At 37.6% G+C, this 20,685-nt stretch overlaps 1 protein-coding gene across 1 annotated transcript in view; it reads left to right on the forward strand.

The window, feature by feature from the left end:
- AOC1 (amine oxidase copper containing 1) overlaps positions 1 to 20,685 on the forward strand; it is a 117,550-nt gene that overhangs the window by 76,957 nt on the left and 19,908 nt on the right. The window contains exon 4 of the mRNA XM_053713256.1: positions 13,965 to 14,097. Coding sequence (XP_053569231.1) covers positions 13,965 to 14,097 — 133 coding nt within the window. The remainder of the gene's footprint in view (positions 1 to 13,964; positions 14,098 to 20,685) is intronic.

Here is a 20,685-nt window from a genome sequence, read left to right on the forward strand (position 1 = left end):
TCTGTGCTGGATCCAGCAGTTTAGAGATTTATATTATATCCTGTAGTTTGTCTCAGTAATCTGTGCCGGATCCAGCAGTTTAGAGATTTATATTATATCCTGTAGTTTGTCTCAGTAATCTGTGCCGGATCCAGCAGTTTAGAGATTTATATTATATCCTGTAGTTTGTCTCAGTAATCTGTGCCGGATCCAGCAGTTTAGAGATTTATATTATATCCTGTAGTTTGTCTGTAATCTGTGCCGGATCCAGCAGTTTAGAGATTTATATTATATCCTGTAGTTTGTCTCGTAATCTGTGCCGGATCCAGCAGTTTAGAGATTTATATTATATCCTGTAGTTTGTCTCAGTAATCTGTGCCGGATCCAGCAGTTTAGAGATTTATATTATATCCTGTAGTTTGTCTCAGTAATCTGTGCCGGATCCAGCAGTTTAGAGATTTATATTATATCCTGTAGTTTGTCTCAGTAATCTGTGCCGGATCCAGCAGTTTAGAGATTTATATTATATCCTGTAGTTTGTCTGTAATCTGTGCCGGATCCAGCAGTTTAGAGATTTATATTATATCCTGTAGTTTGTCTCAGTAATCTGTGCCGGATCCAGCAGTTTAGAGATTTATATTATATCCTGTAGTTTGTCTGTAATCTGTGCTGGATCCAGCAGTTTAGAGATTTATATTATATCCTGTAGTTTGTCTGTAATCTGTGCCGGATCCAGCAGTTTAGAGATTTATATTATATCCTGTAGTTTGTCTGTAATCTGTGCCTGGATCCAGCAGTTTAGAGATTTATATTATATCCTGTAGTTTGTCTGTAATCTGTGCCGGATCCAGCAGTTTAGAGATTTATATTATATCCTGTAGTTTGTCTCAGTAATCTGTGCCCGGATCCAGCAGTTTAGAGATTTATATTATATCCTGTAGTTTGTCTGTAATCTGTGCCGGATCCAGCAGTTTAGAGATTTATATTATATCCTGTAGTTTGTCTGTAATCTGTGCCGGATCCAGCAGTTTAGAGATTTATATTATATCCTGTAGTTTGTCTGTAATCTGTGCCCGGATCCAGCAGTTTAGAGATTTATATTATATCCTGTAGTTTGTCTCAGTAATCTGTGCCGGATCCAGCAGTTTAGAGATTTATATTATATCCTGTAGTTTGTCTCAGTAATCTGTGCCGGATCCAGCAGTTTAGAGATTTATATTATATCCTGTAGTTTGTCTGTAATCTGTGCCGGATCCAGCAGTTTAGAGATTTATATTATATCCTGTAGTTTGTCTGTAATCTGTGCCGGATCCAGCAGTTTAGAGATTTATATTATATCCTGTAGTTTGTCTGTAATCTGTGCCGGATCCAGCAGTTTAGAGATTTATATTATATCCTGTAGTTTGTCTCAGTAATCTGTGCCGGATCCAGCAGTTTAGAGATTTATATTATATCCTGTAGTTTGTCTCAGTAATCTGTGCCGGATCCAGCAGTTTAGAGATTTATATTATATCCTGTAGTTTGTCTGTAATCTGTGCCGGATCCAGCAGTTTAGAGATTTATATTATATCCTGTAGTTTGTCTGTAATCTGTGCCGGATCCAGCAGTTTAGAGATTTATATTATATCCTGTAGTTTGTCTGTAATCTGTGCTGGATCCAGCAGTTTAGAGATTTATATTATATCCTGTAGTTTGTCTCAGTAATCTGTGCCGGATCCAGCAGTTTAGAGATTTATATTATATCCTGTAGTTTGTCTCAGTAATCTGTGCTGGATCCAGCAGTTTAGAGATTTATATTATATCCTGTAGTTTGTCTGTAATCTGTGCCGGATCCAGCAGTTTAGACATTTATTTTATATCTTTAAGGGATTAAAGGCTCACCAGTTCGCTACCAGAGGTAACAGGACACAAAACAATGGGGGGAGGGAATAATCTTTAACTCCTTAATTACTCTAATGAAATTTAACACTCTAAACCCTTCCCCATAAATAACAACAGACACTTTGTTGGGAATAAGTGAACCATCACTGGCCCCTTTAATTAAGAAATATATAAAACTGTATATATATATATATATGTATATATATATATATAACCGACAGACTATAATTTAGATGGCGGCAAATGAGATGATAACACCAACCCTGAACTGAAGAGGTCAGCGACCTGATCTAGATAACAGTAGAGGGCTCTGCTCGGGTGGAGATGTTACTAGGGGTGTTTTCGAGTTCATCTGTCCTACCTACCCGTGAGGGTTGGGCACTCCAGTTAACTGAAGTAATCAGCCCGCCCTTCTTAGCCTGGCCATGACCCCCCCCCCCCCCCCATTCACCATCTCCATGCGCTCCTGGCCGTGACCTCCCGCAGTTAGGGTGCTAAAGGACCTTCCAACCAGTAGGCTCCCAGTCCCTGGCCACTAGGCCGCTCAAGCCGACTAGTCCTGGGAGGGAGGTCAAAATTACCTCTATGGGCTTATGCAGACTAGAACGCCTATCCCTATCTCAGCCATAGCACTCTGCCACTCAATTACTCATGCCGCCATCAACAGGGAGGGATGGCAACTTGACAGCTTCTTGTCCTGAAGCCAAAGAGGAAGAGGAACTCCAGATTCATCTGGATAAGATGTAAGCACACTCCCTGTTCCTGCAACATTTTTGCAAACTCACTGCAACTCCCATTCCTCTATCCCACCATCTGCCAGCCTTAACCCTTATGACGCTGCAAGCCTATCTGTCTCTACACTTAGTTTAGTTTGTCTCAGTAATCTGTGCTGAATCCAGCAGTTTAGAGATTTATATTATATCCTGTAGTTTGTCTCAGTAATCTGTGCCGGATCCAGCAGTTTAGAGATTTATATTATTTTCTGTAGTTTGTCTGTAATCTGTGCTGGATCCAGCAGTTTAGAGAGATTTATATTATATCCTGTAGTTTGTCTATAATCTGTGCCGGATCCAGTAGTTTAGAGATTTATATTATATCCTGTAGATTGTCCCAGTAATCTGTGCTGGATCCAGCAGTTTAGAGATTTATATTATATCCTGTAGTTCGTCTCAGTAATCTGTGCTGGATCCAGCAGTTTAGATATTTATATTATATCCTGTAGTTTGTCTCAGTAATCTGTGCTGGATCCAGCAGTTTAGAGAGATTTATATTATATCCTGTAGTTTGTCTGTAATCTGTGCCGGATCCAGCAGTTTAGAGATTTATATTATATCCTGTAGTTTGTCTGAAATCTATGCTGGATCCAGCAGTTTAGAGATTTATATTATATCCTGTAGTTTGTCTCAGTAATCTGTGCCGGATCCAGCAGTTTAGAGAGATTTATATTATATCCTGTAGTTTGTCTCTAATCTGTGCTGGATCCAGCAGTTTAGAGATTTATATTATATCATGTAGTTTGTCTCAGTAATCTGTGCCGGATCCAGCAGTTTAGAGATTTATATTATATCCTGTAGTTTGTGTCTGTAATCTGTGCTGGATCCAGCAGTTTAGAGATTTATATTATATCCTGTAGTTTGTCTGTAATCTGTGCTGGATCCAGCAGTTTAGAGAGATTTATATTATATCCTGTAGTTTGTCTCAGTAATCTGTGCCAGATCCAGCAGTTTAGAGATTTATATTATATCCTGTAGTTTGTCTCAGTAATCTGTGCTGGATCCAGCAGTTTAGAGAGATTTATATTATATCCTGTAGTTTGTCTGTAATCTGTGCCGGATCCAGCAGTTTAGAGATTTATATTATATCCTGTAGTTTGTCTGTAATCTATGCTGGATCCAGCAGTTTAGAGATTTATATTATATCCTGTAGTTTGTCTCAGTAATCTGTGCCGGATCCAGCAGTTTAGAGAGATTTATATTATATCCTGTAGTTTGTCCCTAATCTGTGCTGGATCCAGCAGTTTAGAGATTTATATTATATCCTGTAGTTTGTCTCAGTAATCTGTGCCGGATCCAGCAGTTTAGAGATTTATATTATATCCTGTAGTTGGTGTCTGTAATCTGTGCTGGATCCAGCAGTTTAGAGATTTATATTATATCCTGTAGTTTGTCTGTAATCTGTGCTGGATCCAGCAGTTTAGAGAGATTTATATTATATCCTGTAGTTTGTCTCAGTAATCTGTGCCAGATCCAGCAGTTTAGAGATTTATATTATATCCTGTAGTTTGTCTCAGTAATCTGTGCTGGATCCAGCAGTTTAGAGATTTATATTATATCCTGTAGATTGTCTCAGTAATCTGTGCCGGATCCAGCAGTTTAGAGATTTATATTATATCCTGTAGTTTGTGTCTGTAATCTGTGCTGGATCCAGCAGTTTAGAGATTTATATTATATCCTGTAGTTTGTCTGTAATCTGTGCCGGATCCAGCAGTTTAGAGATTTATATTATATCATGTAGTTTGTCTCTGTAATCTGTGCCAGATCCAGCAGTTTAGAGATTTATATTATATCCTGTAGTTTGTCTGTAATCTGTGCTGGATCCAGCAGTTTAGAGAGATTTATATTATATCCTGTAGTTTGTCTCAGTAATCTGTGCCAGATCCAGCAGTTTAGAGATTTATATTATATCCTGTAGTTTGTCTCAGTAATCTGTGCTGGATCCAGCAGTTTAGAGATTTATATTATATCCTGTAGATTGTCTCAGTAATCTGTGCCGGATCCAGCAGTTTAGAGATTTATATTATATCCTGTAGTTCGTCTCAGTAATCTGTGCCGGATCCAGCAGTTTAGAGATTTATATTATATCCTGTAGTTTGTCTGTAATCTGTGCCAGATCCAGCAGTTTAGAGATTTATATTATATCCTGTAGTTTGTCTGTAATCTGTGCTGGATCCAGCAGTTTAGAGAGATTTATATTATATCCTGTAGTTTGTCTCAGTAATCTGTGCTGGATCCAGCAGTTTAGAGAGATTTATATTATATCCTGTAGATTGTCTCAGTAATCTGTGCTGGATCCAGCAGTTTAGAGAGATTTATATTATATCCTGTAGATTGTCTCAGTAATCTGTGCCAGATCCAGCAGTTTAGAGATTTATATTATATCCTGTAGATTGTCTCAGTAATCTGTGCCAGATCCAGCAGTTTAGAGATTTATATTATATCCTGTAGTTTGTCTGAAATCTATGCTGGATCCAGCAGTTTAGAGATTTATATTATATCCTGTAGTTTGTCTCAGTAATCTGTGCCGGATCCAGCAGTTTAGAGAGATTTATATTATATCCTGTAGTTTGTCTCTAATCTGTGCTGGATCCAGCAGTTTAGAGATTTATATTATATCCTGTAGTTTGTCTCAGTAATCTGTGCCGGATCCAGCAGTTTAGAGATTTATATTATATCCTGTAGTTTGTGTCTGTAATCTGTGCTGGATCCAGCAGTTTAGAGATTTATATTATATCCTGTAGTTTGTCTGTAATCTGTGCTGGATCCAGCAGTTTAGAGAGATTTATATTATATCCTGTAGTTTGTCTCAGTAATCTGTGCCAGATCCAGCAGTTTAGAGATTTATATTGTATCCTGTAGTTTGTCTCAGTAATCTGTGCTGGATCCAGCAGTTTAGAGAGATTTATATTATATCCTGTAGTTTGTCTGTAATCTGTGCCGGATCCAGCAGTTTAGAGATTTATATTATATCCTGTAGTTTGTCTGTAATCTATGCTGGATCCAGCAGTTTAGAGATTTATATTATATCCTGTAGTTTGTCTCAGTAATCTGTGCCGGATCCGGCAGTTTAGAGAGATTTATATTATATCCTGTAGTTTGTCTCTAATCTGTGCTGGATCCAGCAGTTTAGAGATTTATATTATATCCTGTAGTTTGTCTCAGTAATCTGTGCCGGATCCAGCAGTTTAGAGATTTATATTATATCCTGTAGTTTGTGTCTGTAATCTGTGCTGGATCCAGCAGTTTAGAGATTTATATTATATCCTGTAGTTTGTCTGTAATCTGTGCTGGATCCAGCAGTTTAGAGAGATTTATATTATATCCTGTAGTTTGTCTCAGTAATCTGTGCCAGATCCAGCAGTTTAGAGATTTATATTATATCATGTAGTTTGTCTCAGTAATCTGTGCTGGATCCAGCAGTTTAGAGATTTATATTATATCCTGTAGATTGTCTCAGTAATCTGTGCCGTATCCAGCAGTTTAGAGATTTATATTATATCCTGTAGTTTGTGTCTGTAATCTGTGCTGGATCCAGCAGTTTAGAGATTTATATTATATCCTGTAGTTTGTCTGTAATCTGTGCTGGATCCAGCAGTTTAGAGAGATTTATATTATATCTTGTAGTTTGTCTCAGTAATCTGTGCCAGATCCAGCAGTTTAGAGATTTATATTATATCCTGTAGTTTGTCTCAGTAATCTGTGCTGGATCCAGCAGTTTAGAGATTTATATTATATCCTGTAGTTTGTCTGTAATCTGTGCCAGATCCAGCAGTTTAGAGATTTATATTATATCCTGTAGTTTGTCTGTAATCTGTGCTGGATCCAGCAGTTTAGAGAGATTTATATTATATCCTGTAGTTTGTCTCAGTAATCTGTGCTGGATCCAGCAGTTTAGAGAGATTTATATTATATCCTGTAGATTGTCTCAGTAATCTGTGCTGGATCCAGCAGTTTAGAGAGATTTATATTATATCCTGTAGATTGTCTCAGTAATCTGTGCCAGATCCAGCAGTTTAGAGATTTATATTATATCCTGTAGATTGTCTCAGTAATCTGTGCCAGATCCAGCAGTTTAGAGATTTATATTATATCCTGTAGTTTGTCTCAGTAATCTGTGCTGAATCCAGCAGTTTAGAGATTTATATTATATCATGTAGTTTGTCTCAGTAATCTGTGCCGGATCCAGCAGTTTAGAGATTTATATTATATCCTGTAGATTGTCTCAGTAATCTGTGCCAGATCCAGCAGTTTAGAGATTTATATTATATCATGTAGTTTGTCTGTAATCTGTGCCGGATCCAGCAGTTTAGAGAGATTTATATTATATCCTGTAGTTTGTCTCAGTAATCTGTGCCAGATCCAGCAGTTTAGAGATTTATATTATATCCTGTAGTTTGTCTCAGTAATCTGTGCTGGATCCAGCAGTTTAGAGATTTATATTATATCCTGTAGATTGTCTCAGTAATCTGTGCCGGATCCAGCAGTTTAGAGATTTATATTATATCCTGTAGTTTGTCTCAGTAATCTGTGCCGGATCCAGCAGTTTAGAGATTTATATTATATCCTGTAGTTTGTCTGTAATCTGTGCCAGATCCAGCAGTTTAGAGATTTATATTATATCCTGTAGTTTGTCTGTAATCTGTGCTGGATCCAGCAGTTTAGAGAGATTTATATTATATCCTGTAGTTTGTCTCAGTAATCTGTGCTGGATCCAGCAGTTTAGAGAGATTTATATTATATCCTGTAGATTGTCTCAGTAAACTGTGCTGGATCCAGCAGTTTAGAGAGATTTATATTATATCCTGTAGATTGTCTCAGTAATCTGTGCCAGATCCAGCAGTTTAGAGATTTATATTATATCCTGTAGATTGTCTCAGTAATCTGTGCCAGATCCAGCAGTTTAGAGATTTATATTATATCCTGTAGTTTGTCTGAAATCTATGCTGGATCCAGCAGTTTAGAGATTTATATTATATCCTGTAGTTTGTCTCAGTAATCTGTGCCGGATCCAGCAGTTTAGAGAGATTTATATTATATCCTGTAGTTTGTCTCTAATCTGTGCTGGATCCAGCAGTTTAGAGATTTATATTATATCCTGTAGTTTGTCTCAGTAATCTGTGCCGGATCCAGCAGTTTAGAGATTTATATTATATCCTGTAGTTTGTGTCTGTAATCTGTGCTGGATCCAGCAGTTTAGAGATTTATATTATATCCTGTAGTTTGTCTGTAATCTGTGCTGGATCCAGCAGTTTAGAGAGATTTATATTATATCCTGTAGTTTGTCTCAGTAATCTGTGCCAGATCCAGCAGTTTAGAGATTTATATTGTATCCTGTAGTTTGTCTCAGTAATCTGTGCTGGATCCAGCAGTTTAGAGAGATTTATATTATATCCTGTAGTTTGTCTGTAATCTGTGCCGGATCCAGCAGTTTAGAGATTTATATTATATCCTGTAGTTTGTCTGTAATCTATGCTGGATCCAGCAGTTTAGAGATTTATATTATATCCTGTAGTTTGTCTCAGTAATCTGTGCCGGATCCAGCAGTTTAGAGATTTATATTATATCCTGTAGTTTGTCTCTAATCTGTGCTGGATCCAGCAGTTTAGAGATTTATATTATATCCTGTAGTTTGTCTCAGTAATCTGTGCCGGATCCAGCAGTTTAGAGATTTATATTATATCCTGTAGTTTGTGTCTGTAATCTGTGCTGGATCCAGCAGTTTAGAGATTTATATTATATCCTGTAGTTTGTCTGTAATCTGTGCTGGATCCAGCAGTTTAGAGAGATTTATATTATATCCTGTAGTTTGTCTCAGTAATCTGTGCCAGATCCAGCAGTTTAGAGATTTATATTATATCATGTAGTTTGTCTCAGTAATCTGTGCTGGATCCAGCAGTTTAGAGATTTATATTATATCCTGTAGATTGTCTCAGTAATCTGTGCCGTATCCAGCAGTTTAGAGATTTATATTATATCCTGTAGTTTGTGTCTGTAATCTGTGCTGGATCCAGCAGTTTAGAGATTTATATTATATCCTGTAGTTTGTCTGTAATCTGTGCTGGATCCAGCAGTTTAGAGAGATTTATATTATATCTTGTAGTTTGTCTCAGTAATCTGTGCCAGATCCAGCAGTTTAGAGATTTATATTATATCCTGTAGTTTGTCTCAGTAATCTGTGCTGGATCCAGCAGTTTAGAGATTTATATTATATCCTGTAGTTTGTCTGTAATCTGTGCCAGATCCAGCAGTTTAGAGATTTATATTATATCCTGTAGTTTGTCTGTAATCTGTGCTGGATCCAGCAGTTTAGAGAGATTTATATTATATCCTGTAGTTTGTCTCAGTAATCTGTGCTGGATCCAGCAGTTTAGAGAGATTTATATTATATCCTGTAGATTGTCTCAGTAAACTGTGCTGGATCCAGCAGTTTAGAGAGATTTATATTATATCCTGTAGATTGTCTCAGTAATCTGTGCCAGATCCAGCAGTTTAGAGATTTATATTATATCCTGTAGATTGTCTCAGTAATCTGTGCCAGATCCAGCAGTTTAGAGATTTATATTATATCCTGTAGTTTGTCTCAGTAATCTGTGCTGAATCCAGCAGTTTAGAGATTTATATTATATCATGTAGTTTGTCTCAGTAATCTGTGCCGGATCCAGCAGTTTAGAGATTTATATTATATCCTGTAGATTGTCTCAGTAATCTGTGCCAGATCCAGCAGTTTAGAGATTTATATTATATCATGTAGTTTGTCTGTAATCTGTGCCGGATCCAGCAGTTTAGAAATTTATATTATATCCTGTAGATTGTCTCAGTAATCTGTGCTGGATCCAGCAGTTTAGAGAGATTTATATTATATCCTGTAGATTGTCTCAGTAATCTGTGCGAGATCCAGCAGTTTAGAGATTTATATTATATCCTGTAGATTGTCTCAGTAATCTGTGCTGGATCCAGCAGTTTAGAGATTTATATTATATCCTGTAGTTTGTCTCAGTAATCTGTGCTGGATCCAGCAGTTTAGAGATTTATATTATATCTTGTAGTTTGTCTCAGTAATCTGTGCTGGATCCAGCAGTTTAGAGATTTATATTATATCCTGTAGTTTGTCTGTAATCTGTGCCAGATCCAACAGTTTAGAGATTTATATTATATCCTGTAGTTTGTCTGTAATCTGTGCTGGATCCAGCAGTTTAGAGATTTATATTATATCATGTAGTTTGTCTGTAATCTGTGCCAGATCCAACAGTTTAGAGATTTATATTATATCCTGTAGTTTGTCTGTAATCTGTGCCAGATCCAGCAGTTTAGAGAGATTTATATTATATCCTGTAGTTTGTCTGTAATCTGTGCTGGATCCAGCAGTTTAGAGAGATTTATATTATATCCTGTAGTTTGTCTCAGTAATCTGTGCTGGATCCAGCAGTTTAGAGATTTATATTATATCCTGTAGTTTGTCTGTAATCTGTGCCAGATCCAGCAGTTTAGAGAGATTTATATTATATCCTGTAGTTTGTCTGTAATCTGTGCTGGATCCAGCAGTTTAGAGAGATTTATATTATATCCTGTAATTTGTATGTAATCTGTGCTGGATCCAGCAGTTTAGAGAGATTTATATTATATCCTGTAGTTTGTCTCAGTAATCTGTGCCGGATCCAGCAGTTTAGAGAGATTTATATTATATCCTGTAGTTTGTCTCAGTAATCTGTGCCAGATCCAGCAGTTTAGAGAGATTTATATTATATCCTGTAGTTTGTCTCAGTAATCTGTGCCGGATCCAGCAGTTTAGAGATTTATATTATATCCTGTAGTTTGTCTGTAATCTGTGCTGGATCCAGCAGTTTAGAGAGATTTATATTATATCCTGTAGTTTGTCTGTAATCTGTGCTGGATCCAGCAGTTTAGAGATTTATATTATATCCTGTAGTTTGTCTCAGTAATCTGTGCTGGATCCAGCAGTTTAGAGAGATTTATATTACTTCCTGTAGTTTGTCTCAGTAATCTGTGCCGGATCCAGCAGTTTAGAGATTTATATTATATCCTGTAGTTTGTCTGTAAACTGTGCTGGATCCAGCAGTTTAGAGAGATTTATATTATATCCTGTAGTTTGTCTCAGTAATCTGTGCTGGATCCAGCAGTTTAGAGAGATTTATATTATATCCTGTAGTTTGTCTGTAATCTGTGCCGGATCCAGCAGTTTAGAGATTTATATTATATCCTGTAGTTTGTCTGTAATCTGTGCCGGATCCAGCAGTTTAGAGATTTATATTATATCCTGTAGTTTGTCTGTAATCTGTGCCGGATCCAGCAGTTTAGAGATTTATATTATATCCTGTAGTTTGTCAGTAATCTGTGCCGGATCTAGCAGTTTAGAGATTTATATTATATCCTGTAGTTTGTCTGTAATCTGTGCTGGATGCAACAGTTTAGAGATTTATATTATATCCTGTAGTTTGTCTCAGTAATCTGTGCTGGATCCAGCAGTTTAGACATTTATATTATATCCTGTAGTTTGTCTGTAATCTGTGCCGGATCCAGCAGTTTAGAGATTTATATTATATCCTGTAGTTTGTCTGTAATCTGTGCTGGATCCAGCAGTTTAGAGAGATTTATATTATATCCTGTAGTTTGTCTCAGTAATCTGTGCTGAATCCAGCAGTTTAGAGATTTATATTATATCCTGTAGTTTGTCTCAGTAATCTGTGCCGGATCCAGAAGTTTAGAGAGATTTATATTATATCCTGTAGTTTGTCTCAGTAATCTGTGCTAGATCCAGCAGTTTATAGAGATTTATAATATATCCTGTAGTTTGTCTGTAATCTGTGCCGGATCCAGCAGTTTAGAGATTTTTTTTTATATCTTTAAGGGATTAAAGGCTCACCAGTTCGCTACCAGAGGTAACAGGACACAAAACAATGGGGGGAGGGAATAATCTTTAACTCCTTAATCACTCTAATGAAATTTAACACTCTAAACCCTTCCCCATAAATAACAACAGACACTTTGTTGGGAATAAGTGAACCATCACTGGCCCCTTTAGTTAAGAAATATATAAAACTGTATATATATATATATATATATAAATAACCGACAGACTATAATTTAGATGGCGGCAAAAGATGATAACACCAACCCTGAACTGAAGAGGTCAGCGACCTGATCTAGATAACAGTAGAGGGCTCTGCTCGGGTGGAGATGTTACTAGGGGTGTTTTCGAGTTGTTCTGGCCTACCTACCCGTGAGGGTGGGGCACTCCAGTTAACTGAAGTAATCAGCCCGCCCTCCTCAGCCTGGCCATGACCCCCCCCCCCCATTTACCATCTCCATGCGCTCCTGGCCATGACCTCCCGCAGTTAGGGTGCTAAAGGACCTTCCAACCAGTAGGCTCCCTGGCAGTGACGTGCAGTGACGTCAGAGGCTGGTGAGGCAGTGGTTAGGATACTCCTTCATTCTTTAGATATCCTTTGCTGAAGAAATAGCAATGCACATGGGTGAGCCAATCACATGAGGTATCTATGTGCAGCCACCAATCAGCAGCTACTGAGCATATTTAGATATGATTTTCAACAAAGGACATCAAAAGAATGAAGAAAATTAGATATTAGATGTAAATTGGAAAGTTATTTAAATTTGCATATGGGTTTCATATGGGTTTCATGTCCCTTTAAATGGTGTCTTGGAAAACTGGTCAACTTAGTAAACATCTGATTTTAGTCTAAAAGGATTGTAACAGAAACTCTTGCCAGATAACACAATGCTTGCTCTGATTATGAGATCTAGAAATCCATACCCATTAAAATATGTTTAAAACATACTTTTTACTTTAATGCTGCAAATTATGCTCATAGATTCTTTCATTACATAAGGGATGAGAGTCAGAGGGGGAGGAAGAGAGACATAGAGAGAAAGAGACCATGGGGGAGAACAACACATAAGGAGACTGAGAGAGATGGATAGATAGAGAGAGAGACACACACACACACACAAGGGGGGGAGAGAGGGTCCACTGCATTTTAAAGTAATAAAACAGCAGAGCTACAGAGAGTTCAGAAAATGAGTCTATAATTTAGTGTGAAGTACAGAGGCAAGCTGCTAAGTTAGTGGGTGTAAAGTTTGAGTAAACAAAATACAAAAACGACCCTGCTGTAAAAGAGTAAACAAACACTAAACCACATTCATTAAATTATCATTTTCACTAACAGAATCCCTTTCAGTAAAATCTTACTTTAATAAGATGTGGCTGAAACACTGCTCTCTGTGCCTCTCTTCCTCCTCTGTAAGGATTCAGGAAGTGACAGTGGCACATTCCACTGCACTTAGAGGGGAAGAACAGAACTCTCTTTTTCACTTTAGCAAAGCTAGCAGGTTCACAGGACAGCAACAAAATATATGAAAGTTGTTTTTTTCCGTTTTTGTTTTGTTTTATATAATTTAACATCCAGCCCCAACCCTATGTTCCACTTACTAATGCCTCTCGCTGGATTGGTTCAGCCCAAATAGGACTGCCTCAAATAAAGCACTTATGGGCCATGCAATGATCTTAACCACTTTCATCCAGTAGGTGGTGCAGAATGTTGTGTAATGGTGGGCAGACCAGCTTGTGCCTCTCCATTGCACAACATATAGCTGTGAGAGAAAAAAATGCTGGGGGAAAAAAATTAAAAAATTTTTTTTAAAGCCAATAAAAAAAATATATATTTTTGCCCATATGAGAGGTGAAGCACTGCCTCACCTGCCTCTAGTGACTGCACATCACTGCTCCCTGGCCACTAGGCCGCTCAAGCCGACTAGTCCTGGGAGGGAGGTCAAAATTACCGCTATGGGCTTATGTAGACTAGAACGCCTATCCCTATCTCAGCCATAGCACTCTGCCACTCAATTACTCATGCCGCCATCAACAGGGAGGGATGGCAACTTGACAGCTTCTTGTCCTGAAACCAAAGAGGAAGAGGAACTCCAGATTCATCTGGATAAGATGTAAGCACACTCTCTGTCCCTGCAACATTGTTGCAAACTCACTGCAACTCCCATTCCTCTATCCCACCATCTGCCAGCCTTAACCCTTATGACGCTGCAAGCCTATCTGTCTCTACACTTAGTTTAGTTTGTCTCTGTAATCTGTGCTGGATCCAACAATTTAGCAGGATCCAATAGGCTATTTCAGTGATCTATGCAGGATCCAGTGGCATATCTCAGATTTAAATCATATATTTCAGCACAAGAAGTAGTGCTTTGCATTAGAAGGTTTCTTTGGATCACCTGTTTTCAAGTGATTATTTGTCCCTAGGTGTGTGAGTGTTGGCTGATCAATTCTACACGTTCTTTCAGATACAGTCTCGCAGTGACACGACACAGTGACTCCGAGGTGACCAGCAGCAGCCTATATGCCCAGAATGATCCCTGGGATCCACTTATTTATTTTGAGAGCTTTATTCGCAACAATGAGAACATTGTAAACCAGGTAATGTTTATGTCATGTGAGTAACTAATGTGTAATGTTGTGTCCTGCTGAGCACAATCATTTTAATATCTAGAGTTTATAATCACCTAGATTACCAGTTTTGCGCTATACCAGGTGCGTAAAGAACGTAATAAAATGAGCAGTATCGCACTTTCCATAGCGCTGCCTTTACGAGTTACTGAAAAACCTCCTTGTGCTGTGCAGTATGGTGCGTTAAGCTCCATACCACATAAAAGCCAAGGGCTGAGTTTACGTGCTTGTGCACGCTTTCCCCCATAGACATCAATGGGGAGAGAGTGTTACAAAAAAGCTAACACCTGCGATCCCAGAATGGCGATTGCTTTAACGCAACCCCATTGATGTCTCGGGGGAAAAGAAAATTACGTTTAAACCTACCACCCTAACATAAACCCCTAGTCTAAACACCGCTAATCAACTGCCCCCGACATCGCCAACACTAATAAACATTATTAACCCCTAATCTGCCGCTCCCTGACATCGCCAAAACTAATACAAGTTATTAACCCCTAATCTGCCGCTCCCCGACATCACTGACACTAAATAAACCTCTTAACCCCTAAACTGCTGCCCCCCCACCGTAACTAATAAACTACACCTATTAACCCCTTAGTTTGCCGGTCCCTTACATCACAAAACACTAAATTAACCTAAATAACCCCTAAACCTATCAACCCCTAACGTTAAATTCAAATTACAATATAACTATCTCAAAATAAATAAAACTTACCTGTGAAATAAAAAGACTAACATTAAACTATAAATTAACCTAACATTACTATTCTAATAAAAAAAACTACCAATTAAAATTCCTAAATTAAAATTTTAAAAAAAATCTAACATTACAAAAAAAAACCCCCACTAAAATTACGAAAAATAAAAAACTCTAAGCTTACAAAATATAATAAACTAAATTATCAAAAATAAAAACAATTACACCTAATCTAATAGCCCTATAAAAATAAAAAAGCCCCCTAAAATAAAAATGCCTACAATAAACTAACAATAGCCCTTAAAAAGGCCTTTTGTAGGGCATTGCCCTAAGTTAAACAGCTCTTTTACCTAGAAAAAAATTACAAAGTCCCCCCAACAAATAAAACCACCACCCAACCAACCCCCCAAAATAAAAAAACCTAAGTCTAAATAAAACCTAAGCTACCCATTGCCCCTACAGAGGCATTTGTATGGGCATTGCCCTTAAAAGGGCATTCAGCTCTTTTACAAGCCCAAAGCCCTAATCTAAAATAAAAAAACACCCTAAAAAATAAAAACAAAACCCTTATACTAACCCCATAAAATCTACTCACGTTTCCTGAAGTCCGGACATTCATCTCCATCCAGGCAGCAAGAAGTCTTCATCCAGGCGGTGAGAAGTCTTCATCCAGCCGGCGATATATTCATCCATCGCAGGGGCATCTTCTATATTCATTCCGGCGGTGCGGAGCTAAGCTATCCAGGACCGGCGATGACATCCTGCTCGGAGCGTCCTCTTCATGCGATCACCGCCGTACGCAGAAGTTGAATGCAAGGTACCCGTTTAAAAATGGCGTACCTTGCATTCCGATTGGCTGATTTGATTCTTCAAATTCAAATCAGCGAATAGGATGAGAGCTACTGGAATCCTATTGGCTGATTTGAATAGCCAATAGGATGAGAGCTACTGAAATCCTATTGGTTGTTCAAATCAGCCAATAGGATTTCAGTAGTTCTCATCTTATTGGCTGATTTGAATTTGATTAATCAAATTAGCCAATAGGAATGCAAGGTACACCATTTTTAAACGGGTACTTGCATTCAATTTCAGTGTACGGCAGTGATCGTATTAAAAGCACTTCAGTAGATTTTATGGGGTTAGTGTTAGGGGTTTTTTAATTTTTTTGGGGGTGGTTTTTTTTTTAGATTAGGGTGTTTTTGGGCACTGTAAAGGAGCTGAATGCCCTTTTAAAGGCAATGGCCCCTATTTATTAAAGGTCCTGTGGACCTGATCCGACAGTGCGGATCAGGTCCGCAAGACCTCGCTTAATGCGGAGAGCAATACGCTCTCCGCATTTAACATTGCACCAGCAGCTCACAAGAGCTGCTGGTGCAACGCCGCCCCCTGCTGACTTGCGGCCAATCGGCCGCCAGCAGGGAGCTGTCAATTAACCCAATCATACTCGATCGGGTTGAATTGCGGTGATGTCTGTCCGCCTGCTCAGAACAGGCGGGCAGGGTTATGGAGCAGCGGTCTTTAGACCGCTGCTTCATAACTGGTGTTTCTGGCGAGTCTGAAGACTCGCCAGAAACACAGGCCCACAAGCTCCCTGTTAAATGGGCCCCAATGCCTGTACAAATGCCCCTTTAGGGGCAATGGGTAGCTTAGGCAATGGGTAGCTTAGGTCTAAAGACTCGCCAGAAACACAGGCCCACAAGCTCCCTACGGAGCTTGTTAAATGAGCCCCAATGCCTGTACAAATGCCCCTTTAGGGGCAATGGGTAGCTTAGGCAATGGGTAGCTTAGGTCTAAAGACTTGCCGGAAACACGGGCCCACAAGCTCCCTACGGAGCTTGTTAAATGGGCCCCAATGCCTGTACAAATGCCCCTTTAGGGGCAATGGGTAGCTTAGGTTTTATTTAGACTTGGGTTTTTTATTTTGGGTGGTTGGTTGGGTGGTGGGTTTTACTGTTGGGCGGACTGTATTTTTTTCTAGGTAAAAGAGCTGTTTAACTTAGGGCATTGCCCTACAAAAGGCCCTTTTAAGGGCTATTGGTAATTTACAGTAGGTTAGGAGGTGATTTTATTTTAGGGGGCTTTTTTATTTTTATAGGGCTATTAGATTAGGTGTAATTGTTTTTATTTTTATAGGGCTATTAGATTAGGTGTAATTGTTTTTATTTTTATAGGGCTATTAGATTAGGTGTAATTGTTTTTATTTTTATAGGACTATTAGATTAGGTGTAATTGTTTTTATTTTTATAGGGCTATTAGATTAGGTGCAATTGTTTTTATTTTTATAGGACTATTAGATTAGGTATAATTGTTTTTATTTTTATAGGGCTATTAGATTAGGTGCAATTGTTTTTATTTTTATAGGACTATTAGATTAGGTATAATTGTTTTTATTTTTATAGGGCTATTAGATTAGGTGTAATTGTTTTTATTTTTATAGGACTATTAGATTAGGTGTAATTGTTTTATTTTTATAGGACTATTAGATTAGGTGTAATTGTTTTATTTTTATAGGACTATTATATTAGGTGTAATTGTTTTTATTTTTATAGGACTATTAGATTAGGTGTAATTGTTTTTATTTTTATAGGACTATTAGATTAGGTGTAATTGTTTTATTTTTATAGGACTATTAGATTAGGTGTAATTGTTTTATTTTTATAGGACTATTAGATTAGGTGTAATTGTTTTTATTTTTATAGGACTATTAGATTAGGTGTAATTGTTTTTATTTTTATAGGACTATTAGATTAGGTGTAATTGTTTTTATTTTTATAGGACTATTAGATTAGGTGTAATTGTTTTATTTTTATAGGACTATTAGATTAGGTGTAATTGTTTTATTTTTAGAGGACTATTAGATTAGGTGTAATTGTTTTTATTTTTATAGGGCTATTAGATTAGGTGTAATTATTTTTATTTTTATAGGACTATTAGATTAGGTGTAATTGTTTTTATTTTTATAGGACTATTAGATTAGGTATAATTGTTTTTATTTTTATAGGACTATTAGATTAGGTGTAATTGTTTTTATTTTTATAGGGCTATTAGATTAGGTGTAATTGTTTTTATTTTTATAGGGCTATTAGATTAGGTGTAATTGTTTCTTTCATGTAATTAGCAAGAGTCCATGAGCTAGTGACGTATGGGATATACATTCCTACCAGGAGGGGCAAAGTTTCCCAAACCTTAAAATGCCTATAAATACACCCCTCACCACACAATTCAGTTTTACAAACTTTGCCTCCCGTGGAGGTGGTGAAGTAAGTTTGTGCATAAAATTCTTCGTTGATATGCGCTTCGCAACAGGTTGAAGCCCGGTTTTCCTCTCGGAGTGCAGCGAATGTCAGAGAGATTTGAAGAGAGTATTGCCTATTTGAATACAATGGTCTACCTCTAGGGGATCTATTTCATAGGTTCTCTGTTATCGGTCGTAGAGATTTCTTCTCCTACCTCCCTTTTCAGATCGACGATATACTCTTATATACCTTTACCTCTACTGATTCTCGTTTCAGTACTGGTTTGGCTATCTACTACATGTAGAGGAGTGTCCTGGGGTAAGTAAATCTAATTTTTTGTGACACTCTGCGCTATGGTTGGGCACTTTATATGTAAAGTTCTAAATATATGTCTATAAACTTATATTTGCCTTGATTCAGGTTAATCAGTATTCCTTTTTAATACAGACTGTCAGTTTCATTTTTGGGATAATGCATTTAATTATTTTTTCTTACCTTGAAAAATTTCATTTGGCCATTTTTTTCCTGCATGCTGTTAGGCTCGCGGGGGCAGAAAATGCTTCTTTTTACGTCATTTTTTGGCGCGAATTTTCTTTGGCGCTAAAAATTTTTTTGGTCATTTCCGGCAACGTAATTTACGCCGGAAGTTGTATTCTGTTATGCATGCGTATTCAGACGTTTTTTGCGCCAAAAAAATGTGGGCGCCTTTTTTACTCACTTTATTTAAACATTTTCTTTTCACTGCTTCTGGTTTCTAGAAGCTTATTATTTTGCATTCTTTCCCATTCCTGAAACTGTCATTTAAGGAATTTGATCATTTTGCTTTATATGTTGTTTTTTCTATTACATATTGCGAGATGTCTCATCCTGACCCTGGATCAAAATCCACTAATGGACAGAAGCTGCCTGATGCTGGTTCTACCAAAGTTAAGTGCATATGTTGTAAACTTGTGGTAACTGTTCCTCCAGCTGTAGTTTGTGAAAGCTGTCATGATAAACTTTCCAATGCCGATTCTGTTTCCATTAGTAATAAACCTTTACCTGTTGTTGTTCCTTCAACATCTATTGTTCAGGATGTTCCTGTTAATGTAAAAGAATTTGTTTCTAATTCTATTAAGAAGGCTCTGTCTGTTATTCCTCCTTCTAGTAAACGTAAATGGTCTTTTAAAACTTCTCACATTTCAGATTAATTTTTAGGTGACCGCCATCATTCTGACTTATCTGTTTCTGATGAGGTTTTTTCTGGTTCAGAAGATTCTACCTCAGATATTGATACTGATAAATCTTCATATTTATTTAAGATGGAGTTTATTCGTTCATTACTTAAAGAAGTTTTGATTGCTTTAGATATGGAGGAGTCCAGTCCTCTTGATACTAGAACTGCTAAACGTTTAAATTCGGTTTATAAACCGTATGTGTTAATTCCGGAAGTTTTTCCAGTTCCTGATGCTATCTCAGATGTGATTGCTAGGGAATGGGATAGTCTGGGTACTTCATTTACTCCTTCTCCAAGGTTTAAGAAATTGTACCCAGTGCCATCTGATAGATTGGAATTTTGGGATAAAATCCCTAAAGTCGATGGGGCTATCTCTACTCTAGCCAAACATACTGCTATTCCTACGACAGATAGCACTTCATTTAAAGATCCTTTAGATAGGAAGATTGAATCTTTTTTAAGAAAAGCTTATTTATGTTCAGGTAATCTTTTTAGACCTGCTATCTCTTTGGCTGATGTTGCTGCAGCTTCAACTTTTTGGTTGGAGGCTTTAGCGCAACAAGTGACAGATCATAATACATATAGCATTGTTAAACTTCTTCAACACGCTAATAACTTTGTCTGTGATGCCATTTTTGATATCATTAGAGTTGATGTCCGGTATATATCCTTAGCTATTTTAGCTAGATGAGCTTTATGGCTTAAATCCTGGAATGTAGATATGACTTCTAAGTCAAATTTGCTTTCTCTCTCTTTCCAAGGTAATAAGTTGTTTGGTTATCAGTTGGATTCTATAATTTCAACTGTTACTGGAGGGAAGGGTGCCTTTTTGCCTCAGGGAAAAAAAATCTAAAGGTAATTTCAGGGCTGCTAATCGTTTTTGTTCCTTTCGTCAGAAGGAGCAGAAGCCCGATCCTTCCCCTAAAGGAATGGTTTCTGGTTAGAAACCTAATCCAGTCTGGAATAAATCTAAGCCTTCCAGAAAGTCAAAACCAGCCCCTAAATCCGCATGAAGGTGCGGCCCTCATTCCAGCACAGCTGGTAGGGGGCAGGTTACGTTTTTTTCAAAGATGTTTGGATCAATTCGGTTCACAATCTTTGGATTCAGAACCTTGTTTCAAAGTAAGACCGCCTGTGAGAAGATTCTTTCTCTCACACATTCCAGTCAATCCAGTGAAGGCTCAGGCGTTTCTGAAATGTATTTCAGACCTAGAGTTAGCTGGGGTAATTATACCAGTTCCAGTTCTGGAACAGGGTCTGGGGTTTTATTCAAATCTATTCATCGTACCAAAGAAAGAGAATTCTTTCAGACCGGTTCTGGATCTAAAAATATTGAATCGTTATGTAAGGATACCAGCATTCAAAATGGTGACTATAAGAACTATTCTGCCTTTTGTTCAGCAAGG

The sequence above is a fragment of the Bombina bombina genome, chromosome 5 (assembly GCF_027579735.1).
Source record: "Bombina bombina isolate aBomBom1 chromosome 5, aBomBom1.pri, whole genome shotgun sequence".
NCBI lineage: Eukaryota > Metazoa > Chordata > Amphibia > Anura > Bombinatoridae > Bombina > Bombina bombina.